Source organism: Kogia breviceps, chromosome X (genome assembly GCF_026419965.1).
Source record: "Kogia breviceps isolate mKogBre1 chromosome X, mKogBre1 haplotype 1, whole genome shotgun sequence".
In the NCBI taxonomy this organism is placed as follows: domain Eukaryota; kingdom Metazoa; phylum Chordata; class Mammalia; order Artiodactyla; family Physeteridae; genus Kogia; species Kogia breviceps.
Window position 1 is genome coordinate 1,237,781 of NC_081330.1, and position 20,454 is coordinate 1,258,234.

Consider the following 20,454-nt stretch of genomic DNA (forward strand, 5'->3'; position numbering starts at 1 on the left):
CCTAGGCCTTCACTTGCCCCAGCATCCCATTAATCCTTAATATTCAAATTCCGCCCACTAAACCAGCCCCTCGGCACCCAAGCCGCCTCTTTTTCCCAAATGACGGCCGTCGGCAGCCAATCGGCAGCTAGACAGGGCGTCCGCCCCTTTTTCCTTTGCCGGAACGGACACGAACTCCCGCCAATTGGAGGCGTCACCGCCGAGGTTCCGCCCAGCCCCGGCCGCCGCACCCAATGGCGGGCCGGCTGGCAGCGGCGCCGGGGGCGGGGCGCGGGCGCGCAGGTGCAGCAGCGCACAGGCCGACCGGGAGGGCGGGGCGCGACGTCGGCCGTGCGGGGTCCCGGCGTCGGCGGCGCGCGCGCTCCCTCCTCTCGGAGAGAGGGCTGTGGTAAAAGCCGTCCGGAAAATGGCCGCCGCCGCCGCTGCCGCGCCGAGCGGAGGAGGAGGAGGAGGCGAGGAGGAGAGACTGTGAGTGGGACCGCCGCGGCCGCGGGCGGGGACCCTTGCTGGGGGGCGGGGGGTAGGGGCGGGACGTGGCGCGGGAGGGGCCCGCGGGGTCGGGCGACACGGCTGGCGGATGGCGTCCCTCCTCTCTACCCTCCCCCTCCCGCTGGTGACGGCGCCCCCCCCTCCGGCCCGTTACCCGCACTTGCGGGTGACCGTCCTCAGCGCGGCCTCCCAGGGCTGCCTTCGCCTGGTTCCCCCCGCCCTCCCGCCTTCGGCGCGCAACCCGGCCCCCGGCCCCGCGGGCACCCCTGTCGCCGGGGTTTCGCCTGTCGGGGCTGCGCGCGCGCGTCGTGCCCTTCGCGGGGCTTCGGGCCCGAGGCGCCGTCGCGCGCCCGCGGCCCCGGCCTCTCCCTGGATCGCGCTTTCCCGTCTCCCTCCCTCGCGCGCCCCCTCTCCCGTTACTCGGCCCCCCCACTGGCGCGCGTGCGCAGTCCGCCTCCCGTCGGGAGAGTGCGCCACAAGGGCTCCTGCGCTTTCACCCCCATCTCCAGGCTTTGCCTCCCCCTCCTTCTCGCCCATTCCATGACTTTCTGCCCCCACTGCGAGCGAGTTTCTTTCGCATCTACCAGGAACAAGTAGGTGGGAATTATCGTCCACCCACAAAAGGCACTAGACATTGTGTTCCTGACCCCACAGCTTATCAGAAAGAGGCGGTTATAGTTGCCCTCAGGAGCCGTGGGTAGGGGACTGTGTCCGGCAGCACCTGAGGCTCTTCGGTGGGAGCGAGCCCCCAGGGCCTTTGGGGGTGCCGTGGCCTCAGAATACGACCGCCCTCCCATCCTCCCCCCCTTCGCCGGCGATCTTCCAGTTACATAAGTGGAGTGGGACATAGTATGTGACGGGCTTCCATAGTCCTGGAGCGTGCCCTGCTCAAGATCACCAGTACCAGATGGGGCAAGTTCACCGCATCGCTGTGGCTCCTATCAGTTGGTCCCTGAAAGTTTATTTTCTTTTTAGTTTGGTTCTGACTGAGTCACGCAAACTGCAACTCAGGTGACTTATTCGTGGCGTGGCAATGTTTTTGTGGTTTTGCACTGAAGACTTAAGGTCATTGTGAAGAGTCTAAAGATTGCTCTTACAGAGGAGACCGTTCATGGCATTGCTGAGTGTGGATCCAAGGGGGAAAAGCTGTCTCTGGAATACACCTCTGTGGCCGTCGCTTCTATTGTGAGTGTGTTCGGTGTGGATTGGTCACAGCAGAAATGGGCTCCACCACAAAATTGATATTCCTGACTCATGGTCAGGGAGATGTGTGCTTCTGGTTTTTCCAGGAACAGGAACAGGCTCTGCAGAGCCATTCACACGTTGTGTCTCTGCTGTGCGGGATCAGTGCCCCAAATTGTAAGATGGTAGGATCAAATTCAGGGGGTGGTTGGTGATTGTGGAACCGAACCTACTGGCCTGGGAGGCTGAGTGGCTTACACTTTGTAGGACTCTGGCAAGTTTTAGGCATTTTGTTATATTACAGAAATGAAGCGTTAATAGGCAGTTACTATACAGGAGAAGTTTGGGTTTCATGGCCGGAATTTTCATCTGCATCTGAGTGATTTCAGCTAACAATGAGATTAACCTCTCCTCTTGGGTCCTTTGAAATATGCTGGATCCTTATTGTTTTTAAAAAAATCGGGATTTTTTTAGGTCTTTTGGGAATTTCCACCAGGGATTTACGGAAATAGGCTTATTTATGGGTTTTTTAGGACTTCAACTTAAAATCCTAGTCACGGAGCCTAGGAAACATTTGCTTTTATTTTCTTACCCAGACATATCAGAACCTTAAAGGGCACAGTCAACCTAGTAGAGGTACAGTTGATTAAATAAGTTGCCACAGAACACCCACTCATGACATGTCAGCCAGGTGGCCGGCCTGTCACTGGGGTGCATTCCCGTCGGCACACACATAACACAAGCTCACTTGACGAAGATTCCAAGGTTTGTGCGTCTAAGCCTGAGGCGTGACAGGACAGGGCTCTGCGTTGTTTTGCGTCATTGGCAGTGCATTAGCCTCCTTGTGTGCCCCTCCAGTTAGTTGCTCCATCGTATCCCTGTCCCTTTAAACTGCACAGACAGCTTCCAGAATATAGTTTCTCTGCACAGTGATTGGTGGCATCTGAAGTCATCGTGTCCTAAGAGCTTGAAGAAACCTTCTGTGGCTTTCTTGCCAGTACTGGCCTATCACACGATGCTCTTTTTTGTTGTTGTTACAGATTTGCCTGGAATGCTTTAAACCTAGAGTCCCGGGTCTTTGTTTCACTTGATAGAGCATGACGCAGTCCAACCGTACTCGAACTTTTGTACTCGAACTTTTGCGCTGCGCTGCTTATGTTTCAGGAGGGTTAGAATACAATTTTGCATCCTATTTGCAATTTCCGGCCACAGCCATTGTTTCCCTGCCTGCCCTGGCTCTGTGTGGCTGAATCTAGTGAGGTGGGGAGGCAAGCTGTGGAATTTGACAGAAGAAGTGGCTAGATGAGTCCAATATGATTTTACCCCACCTGAATACCGTTTCCCCCATGTGGAGATGGCATGAGAAGCTCGCTTCTTGAACCTAGAATAAAGAAGAGCAGATGGAAAAGTGTCAGTTCCTTACTCCGAGGGCGGTTTCCACCACTAATACACCTGCCCGGGACTATTTACATTATAAATGATGTCTCCTGGAACCTGTAATCTTTCCTTTATTTTTTGAAAACATTTATTTATTTATTTATTTATTTATTTATTTGTGGCTGCATTGGGTCTTCGTTGCTGTGCGCGGGCTTTCTCTAGCTGCGGCGAGCAGGGGCTACTCTTGGTTGCGGTGCGAGGACTTCTCATTGCAGTGGCTTCTCTTGTTGCGGAGCATGGGCTCTAGGCGTGCGGGCTCAGTACTTGTGGCTCGTGGGCTCTAGAGCACAGGCTCAGTAGCTGTGGCACACGGGCTTAGCTGCTCCGCGGCATGTGGGATCTTCCCGGACCAGGGCTCGAACCCTTGTCCCCTGCATTGGCAGGCGGATTCTTAACCACTGTGCCACCAGGAAAGCCCTGTAATCTTTTGTAAAGGTGAATATCAGTGAAAAGCTTTTAATTGGCTAAGAGCAGTTTGTGGCCAGCCTGCCCAAGTTATCTATGAGAAGAAGAGAAGCACAGAAAATGTTTGGCATTTGTAGTAACTAGTGTTTTAAGTGCAGAAGTGGTAAAGCATTGGTCCTAGACTGGTGGTTCCAGGGAGTGTGGCAGGACACCTGCTTGTTCTCACCACCCTCTGCTCTGGTGACATGCATGCAGACCAGCCTCGTGGGGCCGGCAGACGCAACCTTTTTTCTTGGGTAGAGCATTACTGCCGCTCCAATGGAAGGACCTTGTCCTCAATGCTGCTGTACCAGCCCTCTCCAGTCAAACTGCCATTGTCACTGCTGTGCCTTTACCTCATGTCGGGTAGGACGGATGTAAATGAGTTTCTCTTCCTTGGACTCACTGACACAAAAGTTGTGCTCTTCTGCTTTTACCTGGTCTCTTCTGCCTTTCCCTGGCAAGGAACCTCTTCTTATTGAAAGCTGGATTTGCATGCCATTGCTTAAATACCTGGTTCCACCCCTTTGATGGTAGGTATGGGCGGGGGCGGGGGGGACTGAGTGGAAATGGGAATTGGGGGGCTGGCAGGGCGCATGCCCACTCCCATGTTTGGGGGGGTTGTGGCCGTTCCATTACAGAAGAAAGCCTTGGCCTTTTTCACTTCTTCAAGGCACACTTATGTTGGTTCTGCTGGTGTATGAGTGTGTCTTTAGCATAGCTGTTCTACAGCACTGCAGGGGTCTGGACTCCTGGGAGCATCCTTAGGCAGGGTTCAGTTGGCCTCTGTGCCCAAGAGCTGGGGGCACTATGTATATGGACCTGCAAATCATTGCTTTATTGGGTCTTCACCTAAGTGCTCTCATTTGCTGGCTCTTTTTTTTTTCTCCATGGAATCTTGAGTTATCAGAGATCTTAAAATTTCAGAGTTAGAAGGAACCGTAGTCTGGTTCCCTCAGTTTACAAATAAAAATGCAGTTTACCCCAAAAAAATGCAGCTGTGAGAAGTTGTGGCTTTTCCAGGGCCTCCCAGCCAGGGTGCCAGTTTGATTTTTATTGTATAGCTAACTGAGTAATACTGTAACCTTGACTTCTGGGATTTCCAAGTGTTCTATGGCTCGAATGTTTAAGGGAATTATAAGGCCTCACTGCACCTCAGCAGATAATTCCAGGTACCATCCTGGTAGTTACAGACCAGCAGTAAAAGACTAGGTTGGTGTTGCCCTGCCTCTGGGTTTGATTACATGAGTAATTGTTTGTGTGAAGAGTCTCTAAGTTATACACTCTAGGCTTTTTTTAGTCTAAAGATAAAAGTGCTACTCTTGGGCCAGCAAGATATCAGAGATTAGCTAATATGGGGCAGTTTAGGTTTAACAAGGAAATGATGGTTATCTTGATAAAAAATAGAGTGACAAAAGACCTTTTTTGAACATGTGTTCAAAAGCAAAATAGAAACTATCAAGCTATTAACCCAGTTTGTTGAACATTTCGATTTCCTGATCTGAGAGGCTTAAAAAGTGATTGCTGTACAACAGACTTGTGTATTTTTGAGGATAGCTTTGGATCTCCCAGGGCACTTGGTTTCTGTGGGTGCTGCCTCTTTTCTCTCACGGTTAAAGCCCCTTTATGTGATGTTACAGCAGCTTGTTGCAACTTCAGCTGCTTTAAAATGAAGGGAGACTTTGCCTCTGGATTTCATGTGTTCTTCTTGGGATGACATTTTGATGTTGCATGTTCTCTTGAACATGTCTTCTCTCCCTGAGAACTTCTGTATGACATGTTGCAAGAAATACTAACCAGAGATCGCTACTAACGGTATGCTTTATAGTGTCAGAATTTCCCTCAGAGGTGACAAGACCTGTGATAGTGTCGGTTCTAACATGCATGAGTCTTTCCTTTATTTTAGCACCGTGTGTTATATGTCAGTAAATTGCAGTTTATTCTTTGTTTCTAGCTAGGTAAGCCGGGAAATAGCATAGTACTTTGTCTGTATGTTTATCTTCAAAATGTCCCAAATAGCCCTGGGAAAAAGGTCGTGGAGCACAATGGGGGCTTTCAACTTACGATTTTCTTTGTTTTAGGCTCCATAAAAATACAGACTCACCAGTTCCTGCTTTGATGTGACATGTGACTCCCCAGAATACATCTTGCTTCTGTAGACCAGCTCCAACAAGATTCCATGGTAGCTGGAATGTTAGGGCTCAGGTAAGTAACCTTCCTTTTTTTTTTTTTAGTATATGTCCTGGTTTGGCCATCTGTTTTTAAAAAAAAAAAAAAGGAATAAAACAAGTTATACTACTCTTGGACAGTATAAAAGTACCCCAAAGACTAAAGACATAACTGTGCCAAACTGTGCCATATAATAAAAAAAAGTCACTTCCCTGAGCCCTGAAAGGTCAGTTTGGGTAGGGCTACTTGGTAGCCACAGAGTGATCTGGGGGCGGGTGTCAGATTAGAGCCGGAACTGGTGACCTGCACCTTCAGTTCACCTTCAAGCAGGTCAGCTGAGCTGAGAGCGCTTTGACTGAGCTCTTCACTTGCCGCTACTGCTGTCGCCTAGCGGCCTTCAGCACTGTGCTTTGTTTGCTTTGGTCTTGGGTAAATGACTTCCTGGTCAACATTAGTGAGTGGCGGTAATGCATTTTCAGACGTGGGAACTGGTGTGTGGTCCCCTAGAAGGATGACATCCTAAAAGCTGATGCCAGACGTCAGAGCCCATGGCTAATGGTGTGTGCTTGCCGCACTCCTCCCACGGGGACTGCCGAGAACACCCAGATACACTTCTGGCTCTTGAGACTCTAGAGCAGAATGAATGCCTTTTGAAAAGCTGGGAAGCTAAGTCATTTGAGTCTGACACTCAGAGGCTCTCTCAGCCGCGCTTTGGGCTACTTTGGCACCACTGCGTGGACTTTAATTTCGTAAAAATGAGTGGTTCCCTAATTTCTCAACTGTCTGGCTCAATATCTTAAGCTTTTTTAGAGTAGGGGTCACTCTACATTTGATGTTTTGACATCCGGATTTCACACATTCCATGTGGTAAGACAGAACGTTCTAATTTGATTTTTCCATTTCTTTTCCTAAGAAAAAATGGTGAGTTTACACATATGCTGCCATTGTGATTCCAGCTGAGACCCTCAAGTAGCACTTTGCTGTATCTCTCTAGTGGTTTCTGACGCCTCAGTTTAAAGCTGCGTGGACATCCGTAACAGATCACCCATTTCGGGGCTGTGCGAGGGGCAGAGTTTGGGTGGCAGAGAATAAAAGGTGTAGAAGGAAGTGAAGAGCATCACACTGCCTCCAAGTCCCAAGTTCGGTTTCATTCCTGATCCTGTGACTCAAATTGTCATTCCTATTTACCGCTGCGGGCCGCGCTCTGGGCCCTGCCGACAGGGCGTTCTTTGTACGCCACGTATTTACGCTGGTGGGAGTTCTGTGGCCGGTGCTTTGTGCATTGTCTCAGAAATTGTGTGGACTAAATGTAATATAGGCAGTGAATGGGTTTCTTCTGATAGATATTAGGCCTAAGGGGGTGATTTATGTTTTTAATAGTCTTTTTCTCAGATTACGAATGGATTTTAGAAGACAGTGGTGACTCTGTACAGTTTCTTCTAAGAAATGTAGAAAGGAAGAGATGTTTTTAAAAATATCTCTTATTACTTATGAATGGGAAAGACGTGGCCATTTGAGCTTCAAGAAACTTTGAAGGTAATTCTCAAAGGACAGAACCTGTTTTTAATAAGTGCTTGATATCTTGCTATTTTTCTCTTCCTTTTTAAGAAATTATAAAAATAATACATGCTTTTTATAGAAAGTTCAAACCATTTTAAAGTATATCAAGTAAAAAAGCGAAAGCTCCCCATTACTCTCCATACCCACTACCCAGAGTAACTGCTGTTAATAGCTTAACGTAGATCCTTCTGAATCATCTTCTCAGGCTACGCCAATATGCACCTTTTGTATTTTTGACAAAACAGGAATGGTATTGTATGTATTCTGCATCTATCCACGTGATGTGTTTCTCTGCCTCATTTCTGTTTAATAGCAGCGTGGTTTGGTGGCAATTTACTATCATGTGTTGTCCCCCTATTGGTTTTCCCAGTGGTTCACTTTTTAAGGTGCTGTTGGATTGAACTTCCTCATGTGCCAGTCTTTTTGAAGAATGGCTGCCTAGGCTTGGAGTTACTGGTGGGTGCTACCACGTCACCTTCCAAAATGTCTATCCCATTTCCCACGACGGTCTCAGAAAGTGCCAGCTCCCATACCCTCCCAGAATTGGATATCCATCTTTTAAATTTGTGCTCCTTGGGTTATTACTGGGGCTGAATGTCAGTAGTCATTGGCCATTTGTATTTGGTCTTTGTGAATTGCCTGTTCACATTCTGCATTTATCCTTCCCTCAGGATATTTCTTTTTAAGTCAATTTATAAGGACTCTTAATGTATTAAGGAAATTAATTCTTTGTCATCATGCAGATATATTTCCTACTTTGTCGTATATCTTTTTTTTTTTTTTTTGGCTGTGTTGGGTCTTTGTTGCTGTGCGTGGGCTTTCTCTAGTTGTGGCGAGCGGGGGCTGCTCTTCATTGGGGTGCGTGGGCTTCCCATTGCGGTGGCCTCTCTTGTTGCGTAGCACGGGCTCTAGGCACGCGGGCTTCAGTAGTTGTGGCTCGCAGGCTCTAGAGCGCAGGCTCAGTAGTTGTGGCGCACGGGCTTAGTTGCTCCTCAGCATGTGGGATCTTCCCAGACCAGGACTCGAACCCGTGTCCCCTGCATTGGCAGGCAGATTCTTAACCACTGTGCCACCAGGGAAGCCCATGTCATGTATCTTTTGATCCTGCTTGTCTTTTTGATATATAAAATTTCTGTTACGGTTTCTTCTTTTGCTTTTATACTTAGAAAGTCCTTTCCTACTCTAAAAACATGACAATGTGCATCTGTATTTCCTTTCTTCCTAAAAAACTTGATGATGTGCTATATTCATATATACATATTTGATATATGCAAAAGAATCTTATAGGTAAGTTGTCTCGTGATTTTTGTATGGTATTTAAAATACTTGTTTTTGTATTTAACTTTGCGGTGGGATGAGGTCTAGAGCCCACCTAGCCACTTGTATCATAGCCATTTGGTGAACCAGTGATCTGGTCTTCACGTGTATCATATGCTGACTTCAGGTGAACAAAGCATCTCTTATTTTTCTCTTTCTGAATTTTTTCTTTGTGAGGCTTGATGGCAAGCCTGTCAGCAGATAATCCTTCATTCATTCACCCAACAAATATTTTAGTCCCTGCTTTGAGCCAGGGACGGTGCTGGGCCCTGCAAGTACTACCTTCTTGACTGGGCAAGGGGTGCGGGGCGGGGAGGCTACAGAGGTCATGATGCCAACTGCATGGCTACAGTGCTCGTTCCGGAAGACTCAAGAAAATAGTGGATCTTCACAAAAGTAGGCTTTAGATAAACTAGGAGGAATCCGGAGGGTGTGTGTGTGCATGTGTGTGTTTTAAATTCTGACATGGAAGTTAAAGCTTTAGGGTAGACTGCAACATAAGCATAGTTTGTTTTCTAACTCATGTAATTGCAGGCTGATTTGTGTCTTGATTTATGATGAGGGCTTTTTGCTGTTAAAATAGTTCTATATTCAGCTGGCTTGGTAGTGATGGAATAAAAGTTGCGTACTGATAAAAATGGTAATTTTCTTCTATGATGATTTTGAAGCTTTCTGTAATCGCTGATAAAAGTAAAGACAGGATTTTGGTGAATATAATCTTAGGGGAACAAGTGTAATTTTTTGCATCTTGTATCATTTAAATCTAATCAATACCCTCAAAACTGAAGTGGAATCCTGATTTTTTTTTTTTTACTTATAGAAATGATATAAATGATTTGTGATTAAGGAAAAGGCTTCTTGTATAAGGCTGAGGGGTTTTTTAAATGATGTTTTAGAATAGTTAGGTATATAGTACAGAATGAAAAAGGTGGTACAAAAGGTTACATGGTGTAAGATCTCCTTGCCACTCTGTCCCCAGACATCCATTTCTCTCCCTGAAGGCAGTCATCATTACCAATTTCTTATTAATCTGTGTGTGTGTGTGTGTAATTTTTAAATTGTGGTAAAATAGCCGTAACGTAAAATTTACTGTTTTAGCCATTATTAAGTGTACAGTTTAGTGACATTTAGTACATTCTCATTGTTGTGCAGCCATCACCACTGTGTATCTCCAGAACCCTTTTTATCTTGCAAAACTGAAATGGTCCCCTTTAAGCCATAACTTCCCAGTCTTCCTTCCTCCCCCAGCCTCTGGCAATCACTCTTCTACTTCCTGTCTCCTGTGAAATTGACTCTTCTAGATACCTCATATTATTATATGTTTTTATATATGTGTTTATGTATGTGTCTACACACACAAAGGTGTGTGTTTTTTTACCAAACGGTAGAATACGGTGCATATTTGCAAAGTTTGCTCTCTTTAGTTAATATGTCTTGGTGATCGTGCAGTATCAGTTTCTATAGAGCCATGTCACTCTTTTTAAGGGTTGGGGTAGTAGTCCATTATGGATGCACCGTTATTTCTTTAAGTGGTTTTCTCTTGCTGGATATTTATGTTTCCAGTGTTTTTTATTTCATTCATGCAGTAGTGAATAGTTTTTTACGTAATACCATTTTGCTCACAGCCAAGTTTATCTGTAGGAGAAATTCCTAGAGATGGAACTTGCCGGGTCAAAGGATATATGCATTTTAAACTTTGATAGATATTGCTAAATTAAGGATGGCCTTTTAATTGCACAGTTTTAGAGAAAAAACTACATATGAGTAGATAAGCACAAAAATGTATGACTGCACTGCAATTTGTAGAGATTAGAGAGCTGTTTATTAGGCTAGGAAGAAATTGCTTTCAGCAGTTAGCACGAGAAAGCAAAATTTCAGAAGCTTCCATTTCATGACCTCACGTGAGCAGAGGCTGAGACAAGACCCTTTACTTGGCAAGGGGAACTTCAGCCTGTTCTTGCTTGTGAAATCTTGAAGGAAATGGAGCATTTTTATTTTGGTACTGTTCTAAGTTGCAGTGGCTCCTTGGGACTCACGGTTGAAGAGTGCCGCAGCTGCAGGACGTTCTGTCTTTTTTTGTATTGTAATATGTGTAAGGAATATCCAGGACCATATTGCAGTTGCTCCATTTGTCTTTGACCATGGTACTCTTATATTGCAATACTTTATTCATTTACCCTGTACTAATTGAGCATCTATTATTTGTCAGTTCCTGTCCTAGATGCTAGGGACTGTTCCTAGCCTCAGTGGTCTTGTGGTCTAAAGGAAGACAGACAGGCAAATAGGCCATTACTTTACAAGGGGCTAAATGCTACAGTGGCCCCTGAGGGTGCACATAAATATTAGAGGGATCCCACCTAGACTTCAGGGTAGGGTCAGGGAAGAGACTTCTTTGAAAAGTGACTCCCCCTGAGACCTGAACGATAAGGCGAAACTAGCTAGTCCAGGAGAAAGTATGTGTGGAGGAGAGAGCAACCCGTCTGCAGGCTCGGATAAGAGAGAACTGTCAGGTTGGCCGCGAGGGCTCAGGGTGCGGGGATGAGACAGGCAGGGGTCTCGGAGCAGCTGCGCTGGCAGAGTATGCTGGTGGGAGATCAGACACAGCTGCGCCGGCTGTGCCAGATAGGCTCCGCTTCCCATCCGAGCCGCCGCATTCTGAGAGCCCCCGGAGGCCGTGCCAGGCGCTCTGGCCACCCAGCCTGTTCCCCCCACCCCGCCCCTGCTCTCGAGGCCATCTGCCCTGAGTCGGCTGGTCGCCTACCCATCAGGCCCCTGGGGCTCCTGCTCCAGACCTCTTCCTGGAACCTTCCTTCCCTCCACTTCTGCCCCAGGGCTTCACTCTGATACTCTATGCTGTGAGGAGGGAGACAGCTTGCCTGGCGTGTGAGTCAACTATGGGACCAAACGCACTGCTTAGTTCTGATTTTTATTATTTTTTTGCCAAGACTTTTCGTGGTGAAGGAAGCAGTGCATGAGCAAGCTCACTCCTGTCTTGTCAAGGACCAGGTCCACCCTGATGAGCCCCTGTGGACAGCGCCGCCATCATCCCCGCGAGCCCGGGCTCGGGAGGTGGGCTCCTTGGCGCCCGCTGCTTCGCGCTCGCGCTCCTGCAGGCCATCCCAGCCCTGCTGCTTCTCAGGTCCTGCCTTCCCACAGGCCTCCTGGCCCTCTTCCTCCCTGTCCTCTGCACTCTACTCAGGGGGTAGACTCGGGTACTTTCTCTTCATACTCCGGAAATGTTAGCAGTTTGCCCAGTTCACATCAGCCTCCTCTTATGGAACTCAAATGGGACAGCTCCAGTGACACCCCAGCCTATGGTTGCACTTGCCGCTCTGTCCCCCGAAGGTGATGGGTATACTCCCCATGCGTGCTCTATGCTGTGTTCCACGTGCCAGTATATAACATTCAAAAGTGTTTTACAAATTTACAGGATGGTATCCTACTGTATGTGGCATTCTGCAGCTCGCTCTTCTCATGCTATACTTGGCCTTTTGAGCCTGGTCCATGTTGCTCTGTGCAGATGTTCATTCATTGAACATGTCTCCTTGTGCTGTGGAAACATCTTTACAACCAAAGTCCCACCAGAGCCCTGAGGGAGAATGGAATTGTGGGGAAACAAGGATTGACATCTGGTTTATGTTTACATCCTTTGGGTCTATTAACCAAGAGGAAGATATTTTTATTTCTGTGTTTGTGAAAGCTTTGCACAAAAAAAGGCATCCATTTTCCAGACTTATTAATAGAGCAGTCCAAAGGTTTTATTTTTAGATTCGAAAGAAATCAAAGAAGCCTTCTGAGATATGCACATTTCCCTTCATTCCCATCTCCTTTGCAGCATTTCTCGTTGCTGCTAAGACACCAACTTGAGCACTTTTCAGCATGAGCTTTCTTTTTTTTTTTTTCCGGTACGCGGGCCTCTCACTGTTGTGGCCTCTCCCGTTGCGGAGCACAGGCTCTGGACGCGCAGGCCCAGCGGCCATGGCTCACGGGCCTAGATGCTCCGTGGCATGTGGGATCTTCCCGGACCAGGGCACGCACCCGTGTACCCGTGTCCCCTGCATCAGCAGGCGGACTCTCAACCACTGCGCCACCAGGGAAGCCCATGAGCTGACTTTCTACATGTAAATTATTTTTGAAAAATTAAAGCATTTTCATTTTTCTGAGGTTTCTAGTGGTACTTAAGTTTTGACATTTCCTTGAAAAGTTGTATTTTAAATGTGTATATACATTTTTAGTAACTTATTTTTAAAATATAATTTTTGTATTTTTGTGGGGTTTGTGTTTTTGTAAACAGCAGAAGCTATTAGTCCATATTAAGTACTAATTCGCTCTAATATTTTCAGCTGTGTTTGGAATTACACTTGGCAAAAAAATAGACAAATGTCTGCAGTTGTGACAGTTTGTCTTTTTGTTCCTTTTAACTCCAGAATAAATAATTCTAGTGAATTTTTTTCTAGGCTTGTAAGAACACAGGAATGATTCAATTCATCCTAATAAGTAGTTAGGGAAGGTTGAAAGTCTTTTTTAAGTGGTATCACTCTGTAAGAAACTGTTAATACAGCTTGTAAGCAACCGTATAAAATTTCTTAACCACTCTTCCAGGTTGTTTAAGACAAAACAAAATGAACAACCAAGCAAAAACTATTCATTACACTTTTTATTTTTTATACATAAGTAAAGCATCATTGTAGAAAATTTAGAAAATGCGTATGGAAATCACTCTGGAAATTCCACCATGCAGAGGAAACTGCTGTTACTGTTTGGTGTGTATCTTTCTAGACTGAGTGTTCTGACTCAGGGTTGAGAAGTCAGGGGTTCTATAACCTTGGATGGGAAAAACACTCTGTCTTTATTTTCACTAACCTCTCACTGAAAATTTAATGACAAATACAGGCAGCAGACCATGGTAGTATTAGAAGTACCTGTGATTTTGTCACCAATAGAGATCAAAGATGCTTTCATATCATATTACAATTACAGAGATTTTGAAATATCACTTGTATTCATCACAATTCAGACTTAGTTATTAGACCCACCTGTAGATCTGGCTGTTTAGTGGCTTACTAAAGAAGCACATTACTCTAGCACCAATTCTCGAAGTAAGTTGTTAATCAATTTCTATGCATTTTATTTTATGCACTTCAAAACATTCTTCTGAAGAGTGGTTCAGAGGGCCAAAAGGGCCCACGGCATAAATCGGTTAAGAATGCCGGTTGTGTCCATTATACTGTGCAACTACAAATACAAGAGCAGCCAGCACTTGAGTGGTCACTGTGTTGGGGAAAGAGATCAAGAGGAAAGCCCTGAAGCACAGGTGCAATAAAGAGAGACAGAATGATTTTAAAACTTAGTTCAAATTATTATATCAAAAATTTTTTATGAACACATTTAGTGTTTTCCAGATACTGTGCAAAGTGTAATGCAACTAAAACTGGCAAATAATAGCCTAAAAGTTACCTTTGCTATTGGTATTTTTAACATCCTTCTAGAGTCTTCCTTATGCACCTGTGTGCATGCATATATGTTGTTTTAGATAAATGGGATCATATAGTATGTGCTGTTACAACTTGCCTCCTTTCCTCAATGATAATGTTGTAGATATCTTTCCATGTCACTAAAAACATAATATCATTGCTTTTCCCTAAAATGAAAACAACTTAATTGTATTTTCTAATTATAAAAGTAATATCTGTTTCATGAAAAAAATGTTTTTTAGAAAATATAGAGAGAGGAAAAGTAAGAATTTCCCATAAATCTGCCATCTACAGATAGATAACATCTGGATAATGTTTGTTTTTTACAGAAGGACTCTTTTTAAAAAAATACTTATTTATTTGGCTGCGCCGGGTCTTAGTTGCGATGTGTGAGATCTTTAGTTGCGGCGTGTGGGATCATTTAGTTGTGGCACATGGGATCTTTAGTTGCGGCATGCAGGATCTAGTTCCCTGACCAGGGACTGAACCCGGGCCCCCTGCATTGGGAGCGCGGAGTCTTGACCACTGGACCACCAGGGAAGTCCCTGAATAATGTTTTTACATCATTTTTAATGACCACCTGACATTTTATTGATGGTTATACCTTGATTTAATTAGGATTGTTTCCATTGTTTCTGTGCTTTCATTGCTCCAGATGATGGGTATGGCTGTGTGCTGACCATTCTTCTCTGTGCCTGTGTCTCCAGCTTGCGTCTCTAACCTCTCACTTGAGCCCCACATTGGATGGCCTCTTCAGTATTTCCCCTGGCGTTGCTCATAGACATCTCAAACGTAACAAGTCCCAAACAGAACTCTTGCTTTTTTTCCCCCCTTCAAATATGCTTCTCTTCCTAGTTTCTATCTCATTAAATAACATCAGCATCCGCCCAGTTACCAGTCTAAAATCCTAGTTGTCCTTGATTCTCTTCTTTTCCTCACCTTCCTCTAATTCACCAGCAAGTCCTGTGGGCCTCTGCATTCAAAATGTACCCAACAACTTCCCACCATCTCCACTTAGACTGCAGTCCTTGCCACAGGTCACTTCCCTGGTGGATGCAGTGGGACTTTCTCACCAGCATTCGGAAAGGCTACATTTCATAGGCCTATTTGTTACAACAACACTTAATTCTAAATGATGGAATTGTTCCACATTTCATAACTTTTTCACCTGACCAATACAGTTCAGTTTAAGTACTGATTTCCTTGCTGCTCCGTGCTGAAGGATATGCAGTTCATCAGGCTGTTATCCAGCCATTCGTTCCATGATGGAGTCAGGTGTCTGCAGTACCTGGGGCACTGTGGTAGGCAGGCTGTAGGGTGACTGAGACAGATTGGTATCCCTCCTCATGGAGCTTAAGTTTGGCTGGAGAGACAGACTTTAAATAATTCACAAGTAATTATGTAATTACAATGGGTTAAGTGCTCTAAAGGACAACTTGGGGGGAGTGTTCACTGTGATCATATGTAATGGAGGAACGGCCGAGCCTTGGGAGGGATAAGGAGGCCTGCCCTAAGGAGGCAGTGCTGGAATGGGGAACCAAGGGGTGAACAGATGTGGGCAAAGCACAGAGTGGAGGAGAGCATGTGTGAAAGCCCCGAGTCTGGCAGGAGCTTAACCATCAGAGAGAGATACTTAAGCAGCCCTGTGTGACTGGAGCAGAGCAGGGGTTGGGGGATGACAGATGCAGGGTGAGAGGTTGACGAGCTGGGCACAGGATTTTAAATTTTATTTATTTATTTTTGGCTGCATTGGGTCTTTGTTGCTGCACGCGGGCTCTTCTCTGGTTGTAGCGAGTGGGGGCTACCCTTCCTTGTGGTACGCGGGCTTACTTCTGTGGCTTCTCTTGTTGCGGAGCATGGGCTCTAGAGCACAGGCTCAGTAGTTGTGGCGCACGGGCTTAGTTGCTCCGTGGCATGTGGAATCTTCCCGGACCAGGGCTCAAACCCGTGTCTCCTGCATTGGCAGGTGGATTCTTAACCAGTGTGCCACCAGGGAAACCTTGGGTGCAGGATTTTTGATGTTAATGTCAGAGCAGTAGGAAACTATTGAAGGATTAGGTTGCTTGGATTTTGATTTTTTTTAAATCAAATTATTACAGCCACTTGATAACAACATACCCACTCTCAAAGGAGGTTAAGGTGAAAACAGCAGTCTACCCCTCCTCCTTCCTGTTCCATGACCTAGAGATGCCAGCTTTTAACGGTTTCTACTTTTAGTTTCTTTGATGGTTACCATCAAAACTAAATGTATGCTTATACATCTTTTTTGATTTGGCAACGTTGGGGAGTTATATTAACTCCCTGAAATGAAAGAAGACAACATAGCTTATATCACCTCCCTTGTTGAGATTCATATTCACGTTTTCTCTGTAACTGTGAACAGTGGTTCCTATTCTATCACCTTTAGTCCGTATGGCACTTCCCCACTATATAAGGGGATATAATGACCCTGCATCAGTATAAATGCTAAAGCTTTGCCTTTGATTACTAAATTCCAGAGTAAGGAGTTGGTGTAATAATCATCTCAAATGGTGGCAAAATATTTGCTGTTGTATTTTCATGTCAGTATGGACTCATGGAGTTTTATTTATTAAATGTTTTACAGTTCAGCCGAAGTCACTATTCGTTTTTGATCAAATTATTCCAAATTTGGTCAATGAGATTCCCTTTATGCTGGCACCTATGTCATCTTGGCATATCCTTATTAATTAGTCTTTGAGTGAATTTTTTTGCTTTCTGGCACAAGACATTCCATCCCAGTGTGTGCTTTTCCTACCCTGGAACTGGTTCCAAGAGCTCCGGATCCTTCAATGGGAAATGGTATTTAGAATCCAAGATTTGGGTGTTAGATATGCACACTCTTACTGGGGTGATATTGTATCTAGGCTCTTGCAGCGGACAAAGCTAGAAAACATTGAAAAAATTTCTTAACTCATAAATACATAATGATATCTTCAATGGAAATTTTAACATTACAGGGTTTGTCTTTAACTTTTATTTTATCCTTGTATATCTTTTTCTTACACAAAAAGTTTTCATTCCTAATTAACATTAACAGTTACTTGTTTTATCGTGTAATATACATAAAATAATTATATATTTGTAATACCGGTATTGCTACTAACAATAAAAATCCTGAACGAAGTTTGTTTCTTTTTGTCCTTAGGATGTATCTCACCAAGGATTAGTATCTCACCACAAGATTATTGTGCTCAAAAGTCACTTGGGGAATTTGCTTCTAGTAGTAGTGAGGTAGCTCATCTTGGACTATCCCCCACTCCCTTGCAGATAACAGCTAAAAACTCAAAGACAAAAATAAAAAACAACTGTTTAAAGGCACTAGAGAGTGATTAAAGCAGGCAGAAACTGGAGGGAAGTTGATACTTGGAAGAAAGGAACTGCATTAGATGAATTTCCTGTTTATAACGGCTTTTTACCCAGCGGCTGTCCTAGTCAGTGCTGCTGCAGGGAGACTGAGACTTGGCTAGAGACCTATAATATCAAGGGTTAAGGAATCAGAGGACTGAAGGCAGAAATCCTGGAAAGCAGATAGCCACGGGCAGTTGGGGGGCGGGGCGGGGGGCAGCAAATTCCTCATATAAACTCTAGCTCAGGCCAAAGGAATAAACTGATTTCAACTGCTGCCCACCATAGGGAAGACAGTTTGGAGTCCGAGTCCTATCAAATTAACTGCCTGCTAAAATAAAACATTGGTGCTCTTCATTGGAACATAATAGAATCCAAAGTCTCACAGTGTATCACTCAAAATATCTAGACGTTTGAAGAAATAGGAAAAATGTGACCCTTAAGAGCAGGGATAAGCAAAATTTTTTCGGTACTTAGTAACTATTTTAGGCTCTTATAACTGTGCTCAAAAACATAAAAGAAAATATGCTCATAATGAAAGAACAAATTAGTGGTCCTAAAAGCTAGTCTTATCGATAACACATTAAATGTAAATGGACTAAACGTTTCAGTGAAATGGCAGAGATTGTAAGCTGAATTAAAAAGCAAGATCCAGCATATGTTGTCTTTAGGATAAACAGTTTTAATATAAAGACTCAGCTAGCTTAAAAACAGAAGGATGGAAAAAGATATACCATGCAAACAGTAAGTGTAGGAAAGCTGGAGTGGCAATACTAATATCAAAAAAGCAGACCTCAAAACAAAGGATACTTACCAGAGATTAAAAGACACATTTCATAATGAAAAAGGGTCAGTTCATCAGGAAGAAATTAACTGTCATAAATGTGTGTGTGCCTAATTACAGAGCTGCAAAATACATGAAGAAAAATTAGCAGAATTACAGAGAGAAATAGACAAATCTGTAATTGCATTTGACAATTTTAATACCCTTCTCTCAATAATTGGTAGAACTAGACCAAAAAATCAGTAAGGATGTAGAAGATCTGAGTATTACCAGCCACATTTATACAATAACACACTCAACAACTGCAGAACACACATTCTTTTCAAGTGTACATGATACAGTTCAACAGTGTGTTATTTGCTGGGCCATAAAACAAGTCTCCATAAACCTCAGAAGCTTAAGATCCTACAGATTATGTTCTTTGATCAGAGTGGGATTAAATGAGAAATCATAACAAAAGATCTAGGGGGAAAAAAACCAAATATTTGAAAATTAAACCACACATTTCTGAATAACCCATGGGTCAAAGAAGAAATCACAAGAAAAACTAGAGAAGATTTCAAGTAATAATGAATTATAATGAAAATACAACATATTTAGTGTTACGGGGCACAGCTAAAGGAATACTTAGAGAGAAATTTATAGCTTTAAATGCATTTATTAGAAAAGAAAAAAGGTATAAAATCAGTGATCTAAGATTCCATCTTAAGCTAGGAGAAGTAGAGCTAAGTAAACCCAAAGTAAGTAGTGGGAAGGAAGGAAGTGACAAAGGTAAGAGCAGAAATTTATGAGATAGAAAACAAAGAGTAGAAAAAATTAACAAAACCAAAATATATCAACAAAGTTGATAATCCCATGGCCAGACTAATGAAGATAAAAAGAAAAGCACGTAAGTTTTATGCCAGTATCAGGCATAAAAGGGGATATTACTAAAGCCTCTTCAGACATTAAAAGGATTATCAGGGAATGTTATGAACAAGTTAAATTGACAACTTGGGTGAAATGGACAAATTCCTTGAAAAAAAAAGGACATATAAAAATCGACATAATATGAAATAGAAAAAAGCTCTTCATTTAGTAAAAAGATTCAATTCATTATCAAAAAAATTTTCCCCAAAGAAAACTCTAGGCCCATCTGAATTTCATCAACCATTTAAGAAATAACGCCAATCTTACATAAACATAAGCTTTTAGAAAATAGAGGAGGAAGAAGAAATACTTCGTAGTTTGTTTTATGAGTCTAACATAACCCTGATACTAAATCTTACAAAGACATTACATAAAAAGAAAATTACAGATCATTATCCCTCATGAGCATAAATGTCAAAGTCTTAATAAAATATTAGCAAATGAAATCTAACAGTATATTAAAAAGATAATATATCAACCAATTCAGGCTTATCACAGGAATGCAAATGTGGGGTAACATTTAAAAACCAGTCTGTAATTCACCACATTAAGAGAATAAAGGAGAAAAACTGTATAATGAACTCAATAAATATAGAAAAAGTATTTGACAAAATTCAGTGCTCATTTATAATAGAAACTCAGCAGATTAAGAGGGAACTTCCTCATCTGATAAAGTACCTTAAGAAAGAGATACATATAAATTATATTTAATGATGAAATATTGAACATGTTACCCTTAAATCAGGGAAAAGTTCTAACCAGTGTAAGGCAAGAAAAAAGGTAAAAAGCATTAATATTAAAAGGAAGTAAAACTTTCTTTTGGGAGGTAATGTAGAAATTTGAAAGAATCTGTAAGAGAAAGATGTACTAGAACTAAAAACTGAATTCAGCAAGGTCTCAGGATACAAGGTCAATTAAACAAAAATTAACTGGAAATGAAATTTACAATGCAGTCCCATTAGGAATAATTTAATGAAAAATGTACGAGGTCTGTACACTGAAACTGGAAACATTGCTGAAAGAAACGAAATAAATAGAAAGGTATACCATGTTCATGGATCGAAAGACTAAATAATCTTTACAACAATTCTAAAATGTATATGGAAATGCAAAGTACCTAGAATATCCAAAGCAGTCTTGAAAAAGAGCAAAATTGGAACACTTATAGTACCTGACTTTGACTTACTGTAAAGCTACAATAATCAAGACTGCCTGGTACTTGTATAAGGATAAACATATAGTTCAGTGGAAGAGACTAGAAAGCCCAGAAATCGACCAAACTTCTATGATTGATTTTTAACAGAGGCGCCAGAGCAATTCAGT

General features: G+C 43.4%; 1 protein-coding gene across 7 annotated transcripts in view; it reads left to right on the forward strand.

Moving 5' to 3' along the window:
- The first annotated feature begins 302 nt into the window (after positions 1 to 302).
- MECP2 (methyl-CpG binding protein 2) overlaps positions 303 to 20,454 on the forward strand; it is a 61,762-nt gene continuing 41,610 nt past the window's right edge. Inside the window, exons 1-2 of one of the 7 annotated variants that reach the window (XM_067023947.1) lie at positions 309 to 468; positions 5,634 to 5,757. In XM_067023947.1, the coding sequence (XP_066880048.1) occupies positions 5,732 to 5,757 (26 nt within the window). In that variant the 5' untranslated portion in view covers positions 309 to 468; positions 5,634 to 5,731. Of the gene's footprint in view, positions 469 to 5,633; positions 5,758 to 20,454 lie in introns of all 7 variants that reach the window. The other 6 variants (XM_067023944.1, XM_067023948.1, XM_067023945.1 and 3 more) reach the window with 6 other exon arrangements.